Raw genomic sequence first — 20,302 nt, 5'->3', positions numbered from 1 at the left:
GGTAGAGAGGTGCTCAGCCCCCTCACCCAGAAGACCAGAGAACAGTGATGAAGGAATTGGACTGGCTGAGTCTTTCCCTGACCTGATCCCAGTGACATAAACCCATCCTCCGCACACCAATTGTTCTGTGCCCAGCCCATGCTGGGCTGATTCTGGGGACAAAGAGGAGTATCAGACTAACCTGACTGTCAAGTTATTCCCAGTATGGGCCAGTGTGGTACATGCTGTGCTCAAGGAAAGACCAGGGACATTGCGGTAAAGGGCAGTCAGGGAAGGCTTCCTGGAAGAGGTGGCATGTCAGTTGAGAAGACAAGCAGAAGTTGGCTGGAAAAAGGAAGAGAGAAAGGCATCCCATTATAAAGGGGACAGTATAAGGAAAGGCCAGGAGGTGAGATATGGTTGGTGATTATGTATATGGTGCTTGGATTTGGGGAGGAGACACTTTTCCACAGGAGGGGATGCTACCATATTGTTGTCTCCTTGAGTAGCTCTGGTCAGAGGACAGAGTGGTGTGCAAAGATAACAAAGGGTAAACAGGGTCAAGGTGCTTGAAAGAAAAAGATGATGGAGCGGGGGTGAGGGGCTTCCTGGCAGAACAGCAGGGTGCTGGGTATTACCTCTGTCTTCTGGCTTTGACAGCAAGGTGGTTCCTTCTGACACCAGTATTAGTGATACTAACTGTCATGATCACAATAACAGCTAACACTCATTGAGCTCTTATGGCTCATTTAATCCTCCCAACAACCCTGTGATATAAGTACTATAATTATCCCTTATTTTACAGATGAGAAAACTGAGGCTCAGAGTGGGTGAGTCATTTGCCCCAGATCACACAGCAAATGGTAGAGGCAGGCCTCCAGCTGAGGCCCATGATATTTCTCCTGCACTCTCAGTCCCCATGGCCCAGACCTGCTCAGTGTAGCAGGCTCAGATTTCCCACTCTTCCAGGGCTCCCAGAGGCCGTTCATTCATTCAGCAACTGTGTATTTATTAAACAACCCACTGCGTGTCAAGCACTTTGGCAAGTGCTTGGGACACAATGGGGAGCATTAGACCCAACACACCCCCCTGGAGCTCACAGCACAGTCAGAGAGGCAGATGTGGAACCACGATAGCAAGTGTCCCAGAGAGCTCGTGTTGCTCCTGCTGAGAGACACGTGTTATCCAGATGCCATGTTTATCTTTGGCAACAAGAAACCCACATGCTGAGCCAAGCAAGGGCTCAGGGTCTCCAGGTCAGCGTCTTCCCTCCCTCCGAGCAGGACAGTCTGCAGGAGGCAGAAGCTTCCCTGGAGCTTTGAGGCTGAGCCAGGGTGTAAGCTGGAGAGCTCGAGACCAGCTTACAGGGGCTGACATTCTGCCTCATGGTGGGGACAGAGCAGCCAAGGAGCCGGAATCCCCCAAGGTCCTCTCCCAGGAGGCACAGGCACCCACAACCCTCTTCCTCCCTCTGCCTTTCTCTCCTCGGCTCCAAGAAGCCATCTATTCCCTTCTCAGGCCCCTTAGTATCAGGCAAACAGCTTTCTGGCCACTTGGTGTCCTACCTGAATACCCATTTCCCTCCTGCCTCCAAATGTCCTGTCCTGGGCAGACAGCCCCTAAGGCAACACTCCAAGTGTAGTCCAGGGTCTCCGGCTGCAGGAGAGGCAAACCTTGACAGAGAAAGGGAAGTGTGGGCAGAGTTCTAAAGGATGAATCAGAGTCCAGCAGGCCGATAAGGAAGGGGAAGAGCACCACAGGAAGCAGGAAGAGTTAGGACAAAGGCGGAAAACAGGACAGAACGGGGTGTGTTCTGGGAACTTGAAGCAGTTTGGAATGATCGGAACTTTATCGAGCAAGACGGAACTAAGCAGGAGGTGAAGTTGGCTGAGGTTGGACTACGGAGGGTTTTAAGCGCCACACTCTATGAAGTAGGGCGCTGCTTCATTATGCCCGTTTGCCAGATGAAAAAACTGAGGCCCGGAGAGGCTAAGCTGATGGTCCAAGGCCATACAACTAGCACCTAGCAGCAGAGACAGGACACAGACCCGGATGGTGGGGCTCCAGAGCCCACACTCTTAACCACTTCACTAAACAGCCTCTTCTGGGCTTTGTGCCCCATGTCACCAGGCATGGTGGGCCTGCCCTTGACCTCTCTGCCCAGCTAACAGGCTCCTTCTCCTGTGTTCACCCCAGGTTCCTCCCCCTGTCTCCTGCTGCTCACTGATCCCCACAAAGATGGCTGGCCCATTCGCCGTCACTCTTCTCTGTGGTTTGCTGGCAGCTACTTTGACTGGAGCCACCCTCAACCCCCCTGCAGTTCTTAGCCTCGGCCGAGAAATCATCAAAGAAAGTAAGTCTTGGGGCGCCTCCTTCTCCTTCTCCCTCTCCCCACCGCCTGAAAGAAAAAAAAAAAAAAAGCAAGTCCTGGTCACCCAGGCCTTACCGCCATAAGGCAAGTGGGCAGGTGGAACAGCCCTCTAAAAGAGGGATAGAGTTCCCCATCACTGGGAGTGTGCAAGGCACAGCCGGGATCTTGGCTCCAGGGTGAGGCTCAAGTGGATGCGTTGTAAAAGCTGGGAGTGTTTGCATCTCAAAAGTCCGTGATTCTGAGATCCCCCCTTCAATTCCATGACTCCACTGGGCGCCGTCCTCCTTTATGCCCCTTCAGAGCCTCCACTGACAAGGCTTAATATTTACAAGGGGGACATTTAAAAGTCCCACCTCCATTACCACAGAGCAGACAAAAGGGAAGGCTTTGTTGCTGAGAGGCAGTAACACACAGGGACTCTGGGACACGGTGGGGGACACACACCCGGGCTGTCCTGCCAGAGGGTCGGGGGAGCTGGGGTATTTATACACCAATTCCCATCAGTCACGGGCTGAGGGCTGCTAGCGGGGCACCCAGCGCTTCTGACCTGCTCTTCACACAAGCCAAAGAGGCTCTGGCTGCCAGGGGAAGAGTCCAGCAGGGACCAGAACCTGGGACTCCCGGCTTCTCCGATCTCAGCCAGCACCTGAGGCTCTCTGGACAACAGGCCCATATGATGTGGGTGCCAGAGAGCTGTTAGCAAGTATGTTTCGGCAGCAACACAGCCCAACAAAGCTTTGTGGGTTCGCTGCCTCTCAGAGGGCTCCAGAGAGTTTGCTGCCGGCTGGTGGGAGGGATGCAGGCCCATATGCCAGTATTCTGGCAGTGCTCCCGCAGAGGCTGGCCATGCTCAGAGGGGCGAATGGTCCCACCTATGCCCCCACCCTAGTCCTTATGTGAAAATGACCTGTCGGGACCATCATCCTCAAAGCCACAGCTCCACAGCAAATGGTCGGGACGGAGCTATCGGTCCCCTGGCCTTATGTCCGGGTCCAGGTAGCCCTGGGTGATGTCCCCTTCCCGGCCTAAAGCCACTGCCAAGCCATCCGTCTCACCCCTCCTGCCGGACGCTAATCTCTGGGATCTGCCTCCAGGGCTGACACAGAAGCTGAATGACCACAATGCCATCGACATCCTCCAGCAGCTGCCGCTGCTCAGCAGCGTACAGGAGAGGCCAGCCGGGGGCATCCCCGTGCTAGGCAACGTGCTGAACTCCATCCTCAAGCACATCACCTGGTAAGCGGAGTCGGGCCACGCTGGGCTCCAGCTCCTCCCCCACCCCTCTGCCCAGGACACACTTTGCATGCTCAGTCGACCAGTCAACAAGCATCCGCTGCTGTCAACTCTGCGCCTGACCGAGAAAAACAGATCAAAGTCCCTCTCTCAGAAGCTCCCAGAGGAGTTACCAATAACCCTAAGAGAGTGACACAGGAACCCTAATGGGGTGACCCCAGAGGATGGTTGCCTGGGATAGAATGGTGAAGGGGAAAAGTGACACTTCTCAGGGGAGGTGGCAGGTGACCCAGTGACTCCATGCTCACCAGGAGACAAGAAGAAAATGGCATTCCAGGGAGTGGGACCAGCCTGGGCAAGGCACAGGGGGGTGAGAGTCAATCAGAACGGCTGACACTCAACCCCAAGTTATGGAACTGAGAGGTCAGTGGGGCCGGTCACAGAGGGTCTTCCAAGTCAGCCCAAGGATCTGGCATTTATCTCTTAAGTGGCAGGGAGCCATGGAAGCTTTTTTAGCAGTGGTGGAGGGGGGAGATTTGGGGGCCAGACCATGCTGGGGAGGGGTCAGTGGACAGGGCTCAGGTGCAGCTGCTGGCTGGACACCCCTGGCTGGGCGCCAGAGGAGACAGTGAAGAGTCAGGGGGCCAGTTTGGGGATGATATTCAGTTGAGCATGAGGCATGGATTTTATCTCTCCCATGTCCCATCCAGGCTGAAAGTCACCTCAGCCAACATCCTGCAGCTGCAGGTAGACCCCTCAGATGAAAGCCAGGGGCTGGCGGTCAAGATCCCGCTGGACATGGTGGCTGGACTCAACACGTGAGTGTCCCCTCAGTCAGATACCACAGGCCTAACAGGTTCAGTCATGCCTTGCCCCTTTTCTCCATGCAGGTATCTGGTAAAGAGAGTCCCAAGCAGAGGGAAGGGCAAGTGCAAAGGTCCTGAGGCAAGAGTCCTTTGCCCTGAGGCACTTGCTTTGTCCAAAGAATGGTAAAGAGAATAGGAAGGGGAAGAATGGTGGGAGATGAGGTCCTTGTGGGGCCTTGTGGGCCAAGGTGAAGACCTGGCTTTTACTGAGTGAAATGGGAGGTTTCTAAGCAGAGGAGAGACATGACATGCTTGAACTTTTAAAGAATCCCTCTGCTGTGTTTGGAGGCAGAGAGGCCCTCCAGAAGCACCTGTTAAAATTCGGGGGGCGGGGGATGACGATGGCTTGTACTAGGGTTTTGGGGCAGGAAGGTGGTGAGAAGTGGTCAGATTCTGAAACATTTCAGAGGTAGGTAGAGGCAACAGGACTTCCTGATGGATTGAATGCCAGAGAAAGAGAGAGGTCAAGGCTGACTCCAAGGATTTTCCTGTGCAACTGGCAGGATGGAGTGGCCAGAAACAAAGACAGGAAAGATCATGAGAGGAGCAGGTTTGGAGACGGAGCCCGAGTTCAGCGTGTGTGTGTGTGTGTGTGTTGCAGAGAGACAGAGAGAGTTCGTGAGTGGGGGGTGATGGAGCAGAGGGAGAGAGAGAATCTGAAGCAGGCTCCACCCCCAGCTTGGAGCCCGACACAGGGCTCGATCTCACGACCCTGAAATCATGACTTGAGCCGAATCAAGAGTCTAATGCTTAACCAACTGAGTCACCCAGGCTCCCCCAGAGTTTGGTTTTGTCCATGTTAAATTTGAGGGACCTGTAAGACGTCTGGGTAAGGAGTTGGGTACGAGTTTAGTAGCTGTTGACATAGGCAGATGATTTAAACCAGGACAGGAATCCAAACGTGAACCTAGTGGGGTGAAACCAGGGGGAGAAGAGGAGAAGCCATCAGAGGAGCTCGAGCTGGGAGGTGAGAGAACCAGAGGACTGAGACAGACAGCAGGTTTGCTCCGACCTGGGGCTGAGACAGTGTGGGCATGTCCACTCCCAGGCCCCTGGTCAAGACCATCGTGGAGTTACACATGGAAACAGAGATGCAAGCCATCATCCGAGTGAACACCAGTGAGAGCGGCCACGCGCACCTTGTCCTCGCCGACTGCTCCACCAGCAGGGGGACCCTGCGCATCAGCCTGCTGCATAAGTGAGTGTGGCCGCCTCCTGCTGGGCCCCCACCATGCCTGGGAGGGAAGCCGGGTGGTGATGGAGAACACTGAGGCCCAGAGACAGAAAGGGGCTGATCCCTCCTGACTCTTGAGCTGAGGCTCCTTTCAGGGAATCTGAGATGCCAAAGAAAGTTCAAGACATCAAGAGCAGAAACAAGGATGGTGGGATTTCAGGCATCCTGCCAGGAAGTGGGGCAAACATTTGAAGGTGGAGAGGAGCCACATTCCTAGGGCCCCTAAAACCACCTTGGGCAGGCCTGAGTGGGGCCATGGGTCAAAGCATGCTTTGGAGTCAAGCAAATGCATTGCCTGCATTTACTGTCCATGTGCTGCTGGCGAGTTGCGTCCCTGTGACTCAGCTTTGAGACCGCAGGGAGAGGACGAGATCAGGCTACAGCCACAGGCACTCCGCACACTGGGCCTGGCGCTTCCCTCCACTTCTCCTTACCAGGAGAATGGGCAGAAATGCCAATGCCATCATCCCAGTCTTCAGCGCACATTGCGAAGGACACCCCCAGCTTCTACTCCCTGACAGCTCTCTGCAGATGGGGGTCTAGTCCCAGCCCTGTCTGGAGCAGGCTGTGTGACCTTGAGCAAGTGCCTCCTTCCCCTGGGCTGTCTTCCCTTCTGTAAAACAGCATCATCTCTGACCTTCCGAATCTCTCTCCCCTTCTCCCCTCTGGAAGGGTCTCCTTCCTGGTCAACCCCTTAGCCGACAAGGTCATGAGCCTCCTGGTGCCAGCCCTGCCCAAACTGGTGAAAACTCAGGTGAGCAGACTCAGGGCCTCTCTGGCCTGCAAAGATTGCTCCCCCTGTGGGGCTGGGGTGGAACTGCGAGCTGGTACTCTGGGACCTGTGTCTCCTTGAGTGGGAAACTTCAGGGCCTGACCATTCTTTCAGTGGATCATTGAGGTGAAGGTCATGGAAATGCCAAAAGTCACCCAGGAGACCTTGAACAGTGATGTGCTGATAAATTATTAACAACTGACTCTGGGGAGGTTGAGTGGAAGGAACCCCGATTTGTAGCCCTCGCTGATTCTCTGGGGTAAACACATGCTCCAAGGACAATTTCATGCTACTCATGTGAGGTCACTGAGCAGTGGGTAAGAACGCACAGCAGCCCACTATCATATGGCGTTTCTGCCACACAAATGCAATTGACGTAAATAACCTCGAGAGCAATAGAGAATAGTAAAATAGAACAAAATAATTAGGAAATAATGAGTTTTGAGTTCTCACTAGCTTTGCTTTTAGTATAACTTATTTAGATGTAAGTTTATATAATTTAATTTTTCATAATGTCTGGGTATAGCACATGGCTCAGAAATTCCTGAAAATTTAACACTTGGCCCTCACAAAGTGGTATGAGCTGGCTCTAGCATACCGCTGTCTCACATCAACCTGTGGTCTTCAGGGGTCTGTCACCCACCAGACCCTGCTGGATTTATTTTTCTGAGTCAATAAACACAAGTTGATCTCAATTTATATGTCCCTTATATGTCACGGAGGAACTAGAACTGTAACCGTGACCACTGATTTCCACTGTAAATTCCAAGCACCGTGGGCCTCCTGGGGTTTGAAACACCTTGTCAGATAACTGATGTTTTTTTATAATAAAACTTTCTTGAATTGGAAAGACGATATAATAACTCAAATGACTTTGGAGGAAAAGTGCCCATAATCCTTCCACCCTAACTTGGCAGCCGTTTTCTCTTTTGTACATATATGTCTTCCAATCTCCACTCACATGCGTTCATATTTGTATGCAGCTGTACTCAGTGTCAATACGATTTGATTCCTTAAGTTATACCTGTGTTCTATGCCACTGTATGAAATTCATAATTATTGTAATAGCTGCATCATATTTAAGCCATTCCAGAGAGACTTCTAAAAGGAATCTGAACGTGAGGAATTCTGTAAAATTTGTCTTTTCTTACATGAGATATTTTTTCAGAATTTTTTTTCTATTTAAAGGTAGGAGTTTATTTATTTTAGAGAGAGACAGAGAGAATGCAAGAGCTCAGTCGGGAGGGGCAAAGGAAAAGGGAGAGAGAGAAACTCAAGCGGACTCCATACTGGACGCAGAGCCCGATGCAGGGCTCGATCTCCCAACTCCGAGATCATGACCTGAGTCGAAACCAAGAGTCCGACACTTAACCAACTGCGCCACCCAGGCGCCCCTAAAGGTGGGAGTTTCTTAAAGTAGGGCCCAGCTGGAAATTTTTTCCCAGCCTCCAGCTAAATCATATTTTAATTGGCATCATACTTCACTAGCTAAAAAATGTATTTTCTACTAGAAAATAGACAATAAAAATGCTGTTTGAATAATATCTGTTTTTAAGGGCGCAAGTATGTGAGTATAGTGAATGATAGGAGAAACCTGGCATTCCATTAATCACCATGGTTTCCGTCCACGAGTCAGTGGATTTGATACGATGGTCGTAAGCATGTTTTACGTGAAATGAAGGGAAAGGGCACACCATGTTTAAATCTGTCAGGAACCCATCTAGAAAATGCCAAAGCCCTTTTCAGTGGAAATATGTGTGTCCCAACCCTAGCTGCACATCAGAACCACCTGGGGAAGATTTTGAAAATCCTGATGGGGATTCCAATGTAATGGGGCTGGGGGGGATGTAATATCCCAGAGCATTCCAGCGGGTTTCCCGGAGGATTCTAACGTGTAGTCAGGGTTGAGAGCCACTGGTGGAAGTGAAAGAAAGGGAATTGTGAGAGACGATGCCAAGGTTGCCAGTGACACCCTCCCCATGAGGAACACGCTGGCCTTTGGCAGCCAATGCTGGGGGTCTCCGAGCGCAAGTCCTCCACACCCCCTACGTTCTGGATTGGCAGAGCAGCTAGAAGCAGGGAATGGGTTTTTCATGGCAAATGTTAAGTGTTCATAGAAAATTTTCATAGAAAAGATTTCATGAAGTGCACTGTCCTTTCTCAAGAGTAGCAACGGGCGGTCAACCGGAAGATTTTTCCACTGGGGATATTGTATCTAAGACAAATGACAAAATCCCAGGGCACTGCCCTAGAAAATGGGCTACCTAGAGCAGAAAACAAGACTCTGGGTTTTGTTTTGTTTTTTAAGATTTATTTATTTATTTGAGAGAGAGGGAGAGAGCATGAGCAGGAGGGGCTGAGGGGGAGGGAGAGAGAATCCCAACCAGAACCCACGCTGAGTGCTGAGCCCGACATGGGGTTCGATCTCATAACTGTGGGATCACGACCTGAGCCAAAACCAAGAGTCAGCCGCTTAATGGACCACGCCACCCAGGTGCCTGAGAACAAGACTCTTGAGTCCCAGGAGCAAGTGAGTCAGAGGCTTAACCTCCTCCTTAAGCAAAACAGGCAAGGCCAGGATTCTGTGAGGCCAGGGTTTCTTACCTTCCACATTACCGACACTCGGGTCATAGAAATCTTTGTTGTAGGAGCTGTCCTGCACGCTGTGGGATGTGTAGTGGCATCCCTGGCCTCTAGCCACTAGATGCCAATAACACCTCCCCCAGGTTGTGACAACTAAAAGTGTCCCCAGATATTTCCAAATATCTCCTAGGCAACAGAATTAGCCCCCTGCTGAGAACTGCTGGCAGCTTTAGGGGAAGAAGAGCTCAGTAGGCAAAGGAATGTGTTGGGAGCTAGAAACCCACAAAAGGCAAGAGATTGTTCACGAGTCTGGCTGGGTCTTCCTTGCCCGCCCCCGTTCTAGAGTCTGACGTAAAGAGGGAACTCAGTAATGACTAGTTGACTAAGTAAGTGAATGAAGAAATACATTCTCCATTTCCCTCTATGGAAAACACGGGCTCTCGTGAACAGGACAAGGAGTCCGATGGAGAGGGCAGCGGGCCGGCAGGGGCACCCTGGGCATAGGGTAAGGGACAAGCCACTGCAAAAGAACCCAGGCAATGCCGGGGGCCGGGGTGGGCTCTGAATGCAGGGATGGCTGCGGAGTGGACACAATACCAAGTCCTTGGTCCCATGGACAAAAGCCTGGCCGGCCATGGACGCAGGGGCTCAGGCTGGCTGGGCCAGGAGCGGATCACTGTGGGGCTGTGTTCTGCCCCCCCCCCGATCATGCAGCCTCTGCAATTGTGCCATTGCAGCTGTGTCCCGTGGTCAAGGCGGCCTTTGAGGATGCGTATACGGACATCCTGCACCTGGTGAGCGGTAGGTGCTCTGCTCTCTCCCACCTTTTTCCTTTACTGCTAAGCCAGCCTCCACACCCTGGCTCTGCCCAGGAGAGACCTCCCAAGTCAAGCCTGAGCAGCAACTTGGCCCAACAGCAAGCATCTATGAATCCCTCCCGAAGATGAGCAGACAGGAATTCACCACACCTGTGACTTCACAAGTACCTACTATGTGCAAGTTTCTATGTGAGTCAGATTTCCCAGCTCAAATCCCAGCTCTGCCATTGACGTGCTCTGTCACTTTGGGAAAGCCACTCCACCTCCTTACCCTCAGTTTCCTCATCTGTAAAATGGGGTTTCTACATCCCCACGTCACAAGATCGTTAGTGAGGATTCGAAGTTCACGGGGAGGTTCCAGGCACATAGCAGGCGCTCTGCCCACACAGAGAAGTGCTTACAAACGGAGTGGAATGGGTGAAAGAATGAATGTGTGGATGAGACAGCAGTGATTGTGGGCTATTAGAGAAGAGAAAACAAGGGAAGAGGCAAGATAGCGCTCAGGAAGGAGGCCATTTCTCCCTCCCTGAGAATAGCAGAGATGGGAGAACTCAGGCTTCTGCCCTGATCTCACAACTGTGCTGTGGTCAGAGGTCTCAGAGTGGGAATTAGCAGGAAGAAGAAAATGCTACCACCCACTGTTTTGGGATCTAAAGAAGCTCACTCAGAGGGTGACCAGAGCGGAGGAAAAGAGGAGAGTGGAATCAGTATGCCGTGAGCACCCAAAGATCTCCGACTGGGCTGGGTCTCGCTGACTCCTCAAATAACTACATGAAGTAGCCATCATCACCCCACTTCACAGATAAGAAAACTGAGGCTTAGAGAAATTAAGTCATTTGTTCAAGCTCACAGAGGAAATTAGTCATAGGAGAAGGCTTGAACCCAGTTCTGCAAGTTCCAAGTCTGGTGTAATTCAGACATACGCCAAGTTAAATAGGGACCAGTCCTGTACGACCTATGATTTCTACCCCATTATAAGATGAGAAAATTGAGGTTCAGAGGTAGAAATAGAGTAGCCAAGGCTACTTGGACTCGAACAGAAGCCTGTCTGGCTCCTCTGCTCCTCAGGGGCAGAGCAGGATGTCTCCTCAGCGGAGCAGGTGGTCCAAGGGTTCACTCCCTGCCTGTCCCTGAACCTACCTCTCTGCAGCCCTCCCCATTCCCCGCCCAGCAGCCCGGGCAGGTAAGACACCACTGCCACCTGGCGGCCAAGTGGGGAATCCTCAGGCGAACGCAAACCATCCAGGGCGCAGATGGGCGTGCACCAGGTACTCTGTCCTGGCGAGGGGTGCAGATCACAGTCCCCTGGAGGAGGGAGAGAGTTATAAACAGTAGTTCAGTTTTGTTCCGACCCAGGACCTTGGCATTGGATCGACTGGGCTCAAATCCGTTCACAATATCACCCTGAGCAACTCATTTTGCTTTTCTGAGCCTGTTTCCCCACCTGTAAAATGGGGATAAAAACAGGACCCACCTCCTAAAGTTAGTGTGAAGACCAACTGAGTGTAAAGTTTAAGTGTAAAGGTTTAGCACAGCACGTGGCGCTTGACAGACGCTCAATAAATGTCATTCTCATCATTCTCATTGTCAACATCGTTATTCCATCTCCTCCCTACAACCCCCAGGCAATGATGCAGCTCCAGCCAAAAGCAGCCCCCAAAGCGCCCCATCCAATACTGCCCTCCTCCCTCACAGAACTTTCTTCTTGTCCCCGAGCAGTGCCCGTTTCCCTCGGCTCTGACCGCCTGGAGTTTGACGTTCTCTCTCCTGCCATCAAGGGTAACGTCATCCAGCTCGAGCTGGGGGTGAGTGTCATGGGACCTCAAAAGTAAAGTGGAGACATCACCGCCCTTCTCTGACTGCCCGGGACCAGACACCATGGGTCTGTTTCAGGGGAGAAAACACCACCCACAGTTAGGACACACAGACTGATTTAGGAACTCAGCGGGCAGAACGTGTCCCATGTAAACCATCCTGATGCAGGAACCCCAGCGGGTGGAATCCAAGGGTGACGCACAGAGCATCGGCCCCAGCAATCTGGCCTCTGCCCGTTTCCCCATTCAGAGCCCAGGGTATGCACTGGGGCTCTTGGCCTTCCTCTCAGGCAACCTTGCCAAACCCCAAATATCTGATGACCTTGAAACAAGAGCCCAGGATCAAGACCCATCCCTGGAGATCACACAGACCTGAGTGTCTCTCTGAGCTTCACAACTCCCTGGCTGTGTGATTTTGAGCAAGTTCCACCACTTCTCTGAGCCCCAGTTTCCTCATTTGTAAAATGTAGACAGTACTAGTCACCAAGGGGAAGACGAAGTGAGACTGCACAGGGCCTGGCGGGCAGGAGGAGCCAGGAGCTGCTGTGTGGGGCCGCACGCTCATACTGGGGCTGGAGTCCTGAGGGACCAGGCGAACCTGGACAGCACAGTTTTCATGCATGCTTTAGGAAACCGCAGCAAACATTCTCATCACCTTTGTTGCAGTTTTGAATTTTCCCTTTACCCAAAGGGTTCGTGAGGTATCTGAGAAGTCAAAACCTATATGCCAAAGAAGACATCAGAGTTTTTAAAAAATCAGAGATTAACTGAGGGGTGCTGGTGGAGTAGATGTTGCCGGCCACGTGAGCTCACTCACCACCTCAGGGAAGGCACTGAATTCCAGGCTAAGCGTCCTGTCAGCAAAGGCACAAAGGGAAACAGGCTGAATGGTATCATTTTCTTCTAGGTCATTATTGGGTAAGATATTGGAGGTCAAGTTCCCAGCCAGCTGTCTGCTTTGTGTCTTCTTTTTTTTTTTTTTTAAGATTTTATTTATTTATTTAACAGAGAGAGACAGCCAGCGTGAGAGGGAACACAAGCAGGGGGAGTGGGAGAGGAAGAAGCAGGCTCCCAGCAGAAGAGCCTGATGCGGGGCTCGATCCCAGAACTCCAGGATCACGCCCTGAGCCAAAGGCAGACGCTTAACGACTGAGCCACTCGGGCGCCCCTGCTTTGTGTCTTCTTAGGCCAAGTTGTTGGACCCCCGTGGAGACGTGACCAAGTGGTTCAACAAGTCTGCAATTTCCCTCACGGTCCCCTACCTGGACAGCACCCCCTTCAGCCTCACTGTGAGGCAGGATGTGGCGAACGCTGCAGTAGCTGTCTTGCTCCCTCCGGAGGAACTCGTAATCCTGCTGGACTATGTGGTCAGTCTCGGCGTGAGAGGATGGGGCCCTCTCTGCTGCATCATGGGAATTTCCTGAATCAAGGGGGCTCAAGGACCGCCCTAAGCCTCTGACCAGTAATCCCCTGTCAGGCTCAGCTTAAATCCCTCCAGTAATAGAGAGCTCACTCCCTCCTCTACTGGACCCTGCCTCTGACATAGAGCTCTAAAGCTGCAAATTTCCTTGTAATATCCAGCACCAGTCCTAGTTCTGCCCTCTGGAACCTGATACACCTGTTTCCTCTACCAAATAATGGTCCCATTTGAGCCAAAGGGCATCTTAGAGAGTGAGGGGTCCAAGGTTAGCAGTCGTGCCCCTGCTGTCCACTGTGGGACCCATGGCAGACATCACTAATCGATCAGGATCCTCCTTACTATTGAGCCTAGATGCCGACTCGGTCTCGGAATCCTTATCAACCCAGCCTAGCAGACAACCACCACCAGTCAACTGGAGTGTGCCACCTCCTCCAGAGTCACCAATGGGGAAACTGAGGCCCAGAGGGGGAAGGGGTTGGCCCAAAGTTAGTGTGATGAGAGAAGGAGAATGGTCACCGGCAACCACATTCACGACTGGAGTTAAGAATTGGGTCACGTCTCCATGTCCTCAGGGAGCAGGGAGCTGCCCAAGATCCACAACCACCAACAGCCCACAGGAAAAGTCCAGGCCAGTGAGGACCCCATGCCCTGCAGCAGTTGACACAGGGGCTGGCTTCCACCAGTGACAGTCATGGGGCCTGGACCATCAGGCCCACCCAGCTTTTCTGGGGTCCTGGGGATCCGGGCAGTGGGGCTGCTGGAGGTGTGTCTCCCTCCTCCCCTCCAGCTGACCTGCTCTGCTTTCCTCTCATCCTCAGCTTCCTGAGCTGGCCCGCCGGTTGAAGTCAAACATCAACGTGATCAGTGAACAGGTTGGTCCACTTGGCATCTGCAGTTTGATGGGTGTTTGCTGTAGTCTGTCCACTGACCCCTGGGGCGTCAAATACAGGTAGGACTGCTCTGTCTCCTTCCAGCACGGGCATCTGCTGCCCTCACAGAGGTTTCAGTCTATCAGGGCAAATGCGACCTGGATCAAGTGCACAGATGATATTTCCGTTACAAGTGTGGTGACAAGGATAGATTCTAGGGGTTATGAGGGCATTCCGGGGTGCCTAATATAATCTAGGAAATGAGAGAGACCTTCCCTGAAAAGAAGGGGAATCCAGACAGAGGGAGAAGCAAAACCAATGGCTGTGAAATGGGGACAACAACAATCCATTCCAGGACCAGAGGGAAGGATGGAGGCTGGAGCAGGAGAGGAAAGAGGGAGGCTAGGAAGGGGGACAGAGTCTACATGGGGCCTGTGGGCCATGGGGAGGCACTTGGGAGGCTTCATGCGGATCTGATGTCTTTCCAGGCTGCAAACCAGCTGGGGCCCACACAGATGGTGAAGATCCTAACTCAGGAGACCCCAGAGCTCCTTCTGGACCAGGGCAGTGCGAAGGTGGCCCAGTTGATCGTGCTGGAAGTATTCGCCACCAATGAAGCCCGCCGCCCCTTCTTTACCCTGGGCATCGTGAGTTCAACTGTCTGTGGCATGAGCAGCAACAAGGGGGACCCTCCTGTTCACTGTTCCTGTTCCCCCCTCTTGCTTTGCTAACCGCTTCCACCACCCTTGTCACCCAGTTGGAGGCCCAGCTCTGGTCCCGTGACTTCATTAGTTAAGGTCTTCGGGCAGACACTTAATTCACATGCACAGAAGGAATTGTATTCGCTCATATAACTGAGACGTCCAGATGGTCTAGCTTCAAAAATGGCTGGATCCAGCCAATGTCATCTTCACTCTTCTCTTCCCATCTGGCACAACTTTGTTTTGCTGTGTACTGCCTTCATCCTCAGATTATCCCCTCATGGAAGTGCCCCAAGCTGATAATATCCTATCAGGTTGGCAACATCAGCTGGAAGAGCATTTTTCCCCCTATGCTTGACACAACCCCTAAAAGAAATGGGCTTCTCTCATTGCAGGAAGCCAGCTCAGAAGCCCAGTTTTACACCAAAGATGACCGACTTATGCTCAACTTAAATGAAATCAGGTAAACATGTAAATCATTGTCTCACCTTTTGACCAGTGGATTGCTTTAAACACCCAGTGTTTGAACCTCTGGGGTAGGAGCATAGAATAAAGGCTACTCTGGGATGTGCAGAAAGGTGACCTAGCCTGGACTGTCCCACTTTGCGGACCAAATATCAGAGAAAGGGAAGGAAAGAAGAGTGGCTTTGCAGCACCTGTGGGACAGGCTGACCCATGGGGACAGCATGGCCAGCACCATCCCCTCAGCCCGGCCAGCACCATCCCCTCAGCCCATCCCGCACAACTCCAAGACAGTGGCAGTGACCGTGAAGCCCAGATGCTGACCCCCACGAGCCGAGCCTGGAAGCACGGTGCCCCAGCTGCCGTTTGTGCCTCTGCCCACCTTCTCCCCACATCCCGCAACCCTCCTGCTACCCCAAAGGGAGGTCAGGGGTGCAAACTGGAGCCTCTTGGGACAAATCAAACCCTACGTAGCAGGTGCTCCATAAATAGTTGTTGACTGAATGAATGAATGTGCCTCTGAGAGGTCATTCTCAAGGGCACCTTCTGTTGCAGCTCTGATCGGATCCACTTGATGAACTCAGGCATTGGCCTGTTCAACGTGAGTATTCATAGATTGTCCCTGGGGCACAGGGGACAGTCCAGGACGGTCCATTTAAAAAAAAGAGACATTGACCAAGATCTGCTTGGAACAATGTCGCCATAGGCAGCCCCATGGTGGACTGGCCAGCCTCTACATTATCAGCCACAAAGTCCAACCTCCCCGCTCTGGTGTTTACTGGGCACCTACTGTATGCAGATGCAGCTGAGCACACGTGCACACTCACAAATACACAGATACACATTCGCTTTTCTTCTGTAACATTTTGATTCTTAATTAGGAAACAAATCCCTTCTTTTTGCAATCTCATTTTGCTCACAAGACTCATCTCAGCGGCCCTGGACAACCCCTTCCCTCTGCTCCTCTGTTTCCCCAGCTGAGTCAGAGTGGATCAGAGATCTCAAACTGGCTGCATCCTGTCTTCTGCCATGTTTTCTTTTGTTTTGGTTTTTGGTCCACATGTTTTGGTTATTTTATTTTATTTATTTTTTGGCTAATTTTTAAGTGGAGAGGTTCCCACATGAAAATCAGAACTTTGACTTCACTGGAGAAGTCAAAACTCAGGAAGCAGGGTGAAATTCCCTCAGGGCAAATTCAGCTGGAACGTAGCAGTGGAGCCCCTGGGGGTGGGTCGTGCATCCCTCTAATGCTCACACATACACACACGCACGCACACACGCACTGGGACCCAGGGCCCAGCTGGATCTGTACTGCCCTGTCTGGTCCTGGGAACCCTCAGAGCTCTGACTGGCAGGAGCCTGGGATTCCAGCATCTCCCCTGGCTGCCCTGGCCATGGGGTGGGGCTATACCCGTATTAGGAATGGCTTGGGGGATTTTGGATCCTCTGCCAGGGTAACAAGGCACCTCTCTTTCACAGCCTGAACTTCTGAAAAACATCACCACTGAGATCCTCATTTCTGTCCTACTGCCGAACGAGAACGGTGCGTCCCTTTGCTCTCCATCCCCCATTCCCCAGGGTTTTGACGGTGGGTGCTTCACTCCTCCAGCCTGCATCTCACTTTCCATCCATCCTCAGAGCCTCCTTCAAATTCTCCCTCCTTCAGGAAGCCTTCCTGGTCGCCCAACTAGAAATGACCTCTTCCGTCTCCAACTTCCCAGGCCAGTTCCTTTACTAGTGCCAGAACCTAGGTGTGCAAAGCTGAACCAGGCAACGCCCCCGCCTCACAGGGCTGACAGCAGGAGAGAGACAGAGGTGTAAACAGACAGCTAGAGTACACTCGAGGGGCCTTGGGTAGACCTGGTTCAAGTGCTGATTCCCCTGCTTGTTGGCTGCCTGGCCTGGAACAAGCTGCCTTATCATCCTCAGTTTCTCCATCTGTAAAATGGGAAAATAAAAGTACCTTCCTCCAGCGCATAAAGGAGACAATGTTTATAAAGGACTGAAGGAGGGGCCTGACCCACAGTTGGGTCTCAACATCTCTTAACCGTTGCTGATGTTGCCTTGTGGTTTTGTTACTAGTGGAGGAAGCTGAGAGAAATGGTAGAATAGAATACTGTAGTTAAGCCCCGGGTTATGGGGGTGGGGAGAATGAGTACTCTATGACAACTACATGATTTTCACTCTTGATTTCATTAGAGTAGGAAATCTCAACGTATAGACATCTCCGTTGTGAATGACAGGAGCCCCTGATGGTTCTTTAGCAGAAGTGTGAGAGGATGGGAGGGGTGCCCTTGGGGGCCGCCAGCAGCTGATGCTGGAAGCACGGGGCAGGGAGATGAGGCTGGGGGGTGCTGCGGCCACAGGGCAGGTGAGCAGAGGCAAGAGGGACAGTCCGAACTGGGTGTGCCAGGCCCCGAGTTTCCTGCCCGGGGCTGCTCAACCCCAAGCCCAGCAGTCTCTGACCACATTTATTATTTCAGGCAAATTAAGATCCGGGATCCAGATATCATTGGTGAAGGCCTGGGGATTCGAGGAAGCTTCGTCCTTTCTCACCAAGGTGAGTGGGGTTAAACATTCTGCCCCAGGGAGGGCACAGTTACTGGGGGGAGTCCTGGGCTGGGAGGCGGGGCCTGTACTCCAATGCTGATTCTGCCCGTCACTCATGGGGGGCCCGGGACCAGCCCCTTCTTTTCTCTGGGCCTCCCTTCCTCATCTGTAAGAGTAAGAGGGCGACTGTCCTAGCCTGGGGAGCATTCGCCTCCAGCTCTCTCCACTCTACCTGTTATTCATTCATTCACTTGTTTCTTCATTCAGTAAGGCCTGGCACATGGTAAGTGCTCAAGAGACGCTCCCTGACAGCTGCTGGTGGGGGGGGGGCTGTGGCAGCATCGCTCCCACCCTCAAATATTAGCTTTAATAATATTGAGTAGCCCAGCAGCACTTCGTGCCACTGAACAGCATGTTGTTCAGTCTTCACACCCATCCATGTGGCAGATCCTGCCTGTAATCTCCATTTTACAGATAGGGAAACTGAGACTCAAAAATGGCAAATCCATTTCCAAGGACACGCATGCAGTAGGTGGCAAAGTTGGGATTTGCACTCCGCACCTGCCTTTGCAACAACTGCTTTGGGCCCCAACTTCTGCAGGGGACAATGACGGTGAGGTGGGCCCGTCTCAGTCAGCCAGCCAGCAGGCATTTCCTAAGCACCTAGTGTGTACCAGGCACTGAGCACAACAGTGAACAAAACCCCTACCTTCTTGGAGTTTCTAGTCCACTCTACGTGGCAGAGACATTGAAAGCAGAATTGTTTAGAATGAAGAAAACCCACAGGTGATTGTCTACCCTTCCACGGCCAAGGTGTCCAACCCAAGGCCAGAAGGCACTTTTGGCCAAACCTTTAACTTGCATTAGTCCTGATTTGCCCAAAGCTGTAGATTCGTATCACTGACTTCCTGAGCTGTTTCATTCTGGAGAAATTCAGAGAGGAAAGGAAGTCTCAAAAATGCCTCCCCATGCCCTGAGGTCACATTTGGTGGAAGGGTAGGAGGCTTTGTTAACTAGTTTCAAAGGTAAGTTGACATATGACTTACTATCCAGTGGCCCACCCTTCAGCTGGCTGTGATGGAGAATAATGAGAACAGTGCCGTGGACAGTACAGAGAGAGGCTGAAAGTCAAGACTCAGGAACCGGAGGACCCGTGCCGTCCCGGCTCTGCCGCTCTCTAGCCATGAGCTCAGTCAGGTCCTCTGGCCTGAGCCCAGCTTCCTCCTCCATAAAACCCAGCAGATGGATGAATACACGAGTCATACATTAATGGACTACAGTACAATGATCCACTAATAATATAAGCAGTTGATCTAAAATACGTATGACACTCACTTCATGTTGCATAAACAAGTGTCTGTAAACTGGGTAGCTAACGCTTGGTTTATTTCCCATCTTTCTTATTAAGGGACATTTAGCTACTTTCCTCCTTTTTTTTTTTTTTTTTTTTTTTTTTTTTTTTGTCAGCTTGGATTGCATAATCCATCATTTGCACTTTGAGTTGGAAAGGTATTGTGTCATTCTTTGGATCTGTTTCCAAGTTTCCCGTTTTGCTCTATTCATTTATTTTCAGCTAGCAGCCCATTGATTTCCTTTTTATAGCTTTGTAATATATATTTTAAAAGCTAGCTGAAGGAATGAATAAATGGACAGATGTGAGATAAAGCAAGTATGGTTTAGAAAGAGCTAATGGTAGAATCTAGGTGCTGATTATACAAGTGGTCACTGGAAAATTCTTTCCACTTCGTTCTCTGTTTAAAAATTATCACACTAAAATATTGGGGGAAATCTAATAGGTTAAGTTCCTTGCATCACACTTAGGATCGGCATTTTATGAAACTTCTTGGGAGTTTTGGCAATCACCTGGGCTTGGGGACAATGGTCCCACATAATCCCATACTCTGCATGCAGATATTTTCCCTGTACCCCAGGCCCTGCACGGCATCACTGTTCACACACAGACTCTACTCCTCTGATCCTTCCAAGAATTCTGTGTGAGTGAGTGCAGGCTCCTGGTCCCCAGTGCCAGGGCCACCCTGCGGAGGACCACCAGCATAAACCACATCAAGGCGGGAGGTAAAACACTGAATTGACTTTTTTCTTCCAACTCCAGGATTCCCTTGTGGTCACCCCAGCCTCCTCGTAGAGCCCCGGACTGCTCTCCTCTCTCTCGTGAAGGCTTGGATGGTGGCCATCCAGGGTAGGCTGGGTCCCAGAGGGAGTATGGAAGCCAGCTCTGTACACTGTCCTCTCTGCAATAAATAAAAACTTGTCTGTGACCCCTACAGTCTGGAGTCTATCCTTGTCCTAACTCAGGAGTCATTTTGGCTCTGGAAGGCTTGGGAACTAGACATCCCAGCCACATCTGGGTCCTGGGTAGGCCCCTCTGAGACAACTGGGCCATGCCCGCGCTATGTCTGGCCCATGTACGGACTGTATATGGATAATGTCCAGGGTCGCGGCTGCCTCTCCGGGCTTCGGGAATAACAAAGCCAGTTATGCCCCCTCCCTTCTGTGTCAGCCTCAGTAGCACCTACGGTGGGACAACCTCTCTGGTGGGGCACGTGTTTTGTTGACCCAAAACTCTGAACAGGGCGACTCTGGAGGCACATGAACTCAGCTTTCAGTTC

General features: G+C 51.7%; 1 protein-coding gene across 1 annotated transcript; it reads left to right on the top strand.

Annotated features, from left to right (window-relative positions):
- The first annotated feature begins 2,217 nt into the window (after window positions 1-2,217).
- BPIFB1 (BPI fold containing family B member 1) lies at window positions 2,218-19,946 on the top strand. Its single transcript, XM_011223706.3, has 15 exons — window positions 2,218-2,332; window positions 3,445-3,586; window positions 4,294-4,401; window positions 5,498-5,647; window positions 6,356-6,437; window positions 9,776-9,839; window positions 11,576-11,661; window positions 12,858-13,037; window positions 13,909-13,962; window positions 14,448-14,606; window positions 15,056-15,123; window positions 15,678-15,723; window positions 16,602-16,665; window positions 17,606-17,682; window positions 19,786-19,946. Exons 1-15 carry the CDS (start codon window positions 2,218-2,220, stop codon window positions 19,816-19,818), a joined length of 1,428 nt encoding a protein of 475 aa, XP_011222008.1. The 3' UTR covers window positions 19,819-19,946.
- The last annotated feature ends 356 nt before the right edge of the window (window positions 19,947-20,302 follow it).

Source organism: Ailuropoda melanoleuca, chromosome 13 (assembly GCF_002007445.2).
Source record: "Ailuropoda melanoleuca isolate Jingjing chromosome 13, ASM200744v2, whole genome shotgun sequence".
Lineage (NCBI taxonomy): Eukaryota > Metazoa > Chordata > Mammalia > Carnivora > Ursidae > Ailuropoda > Ailuropoda melanoleuca.
Note: the sequence above shows the minus strand (reverse complement) of the source record. Positions and strands in the feature narration are given on the sequence as shown.

Coding starts and splice junctions, on each gene's coding strand:
- BPIFB1 (XM_011223706.3), top strand. CDS start 2,218: ATGGCTGGCCCATTCGCCGTCACTCTTCTCTGTGGTTTGCTGGCAGCT. Junction 2,333..3,444: donor CCGAGAAATCATCAAAGAAA/GTAAGTCTTGGG, acceptor ATCTGCCTCCAG/GGCTGACACAGAAGCTGAAT. Junction 6,438..9,775: donor CCAAACTGGTGAAAACTCAG/GTGAGCAGACTC, acceptor GTGCCATTGCAG/CTGTGTCCCGTGGTCAAGGC.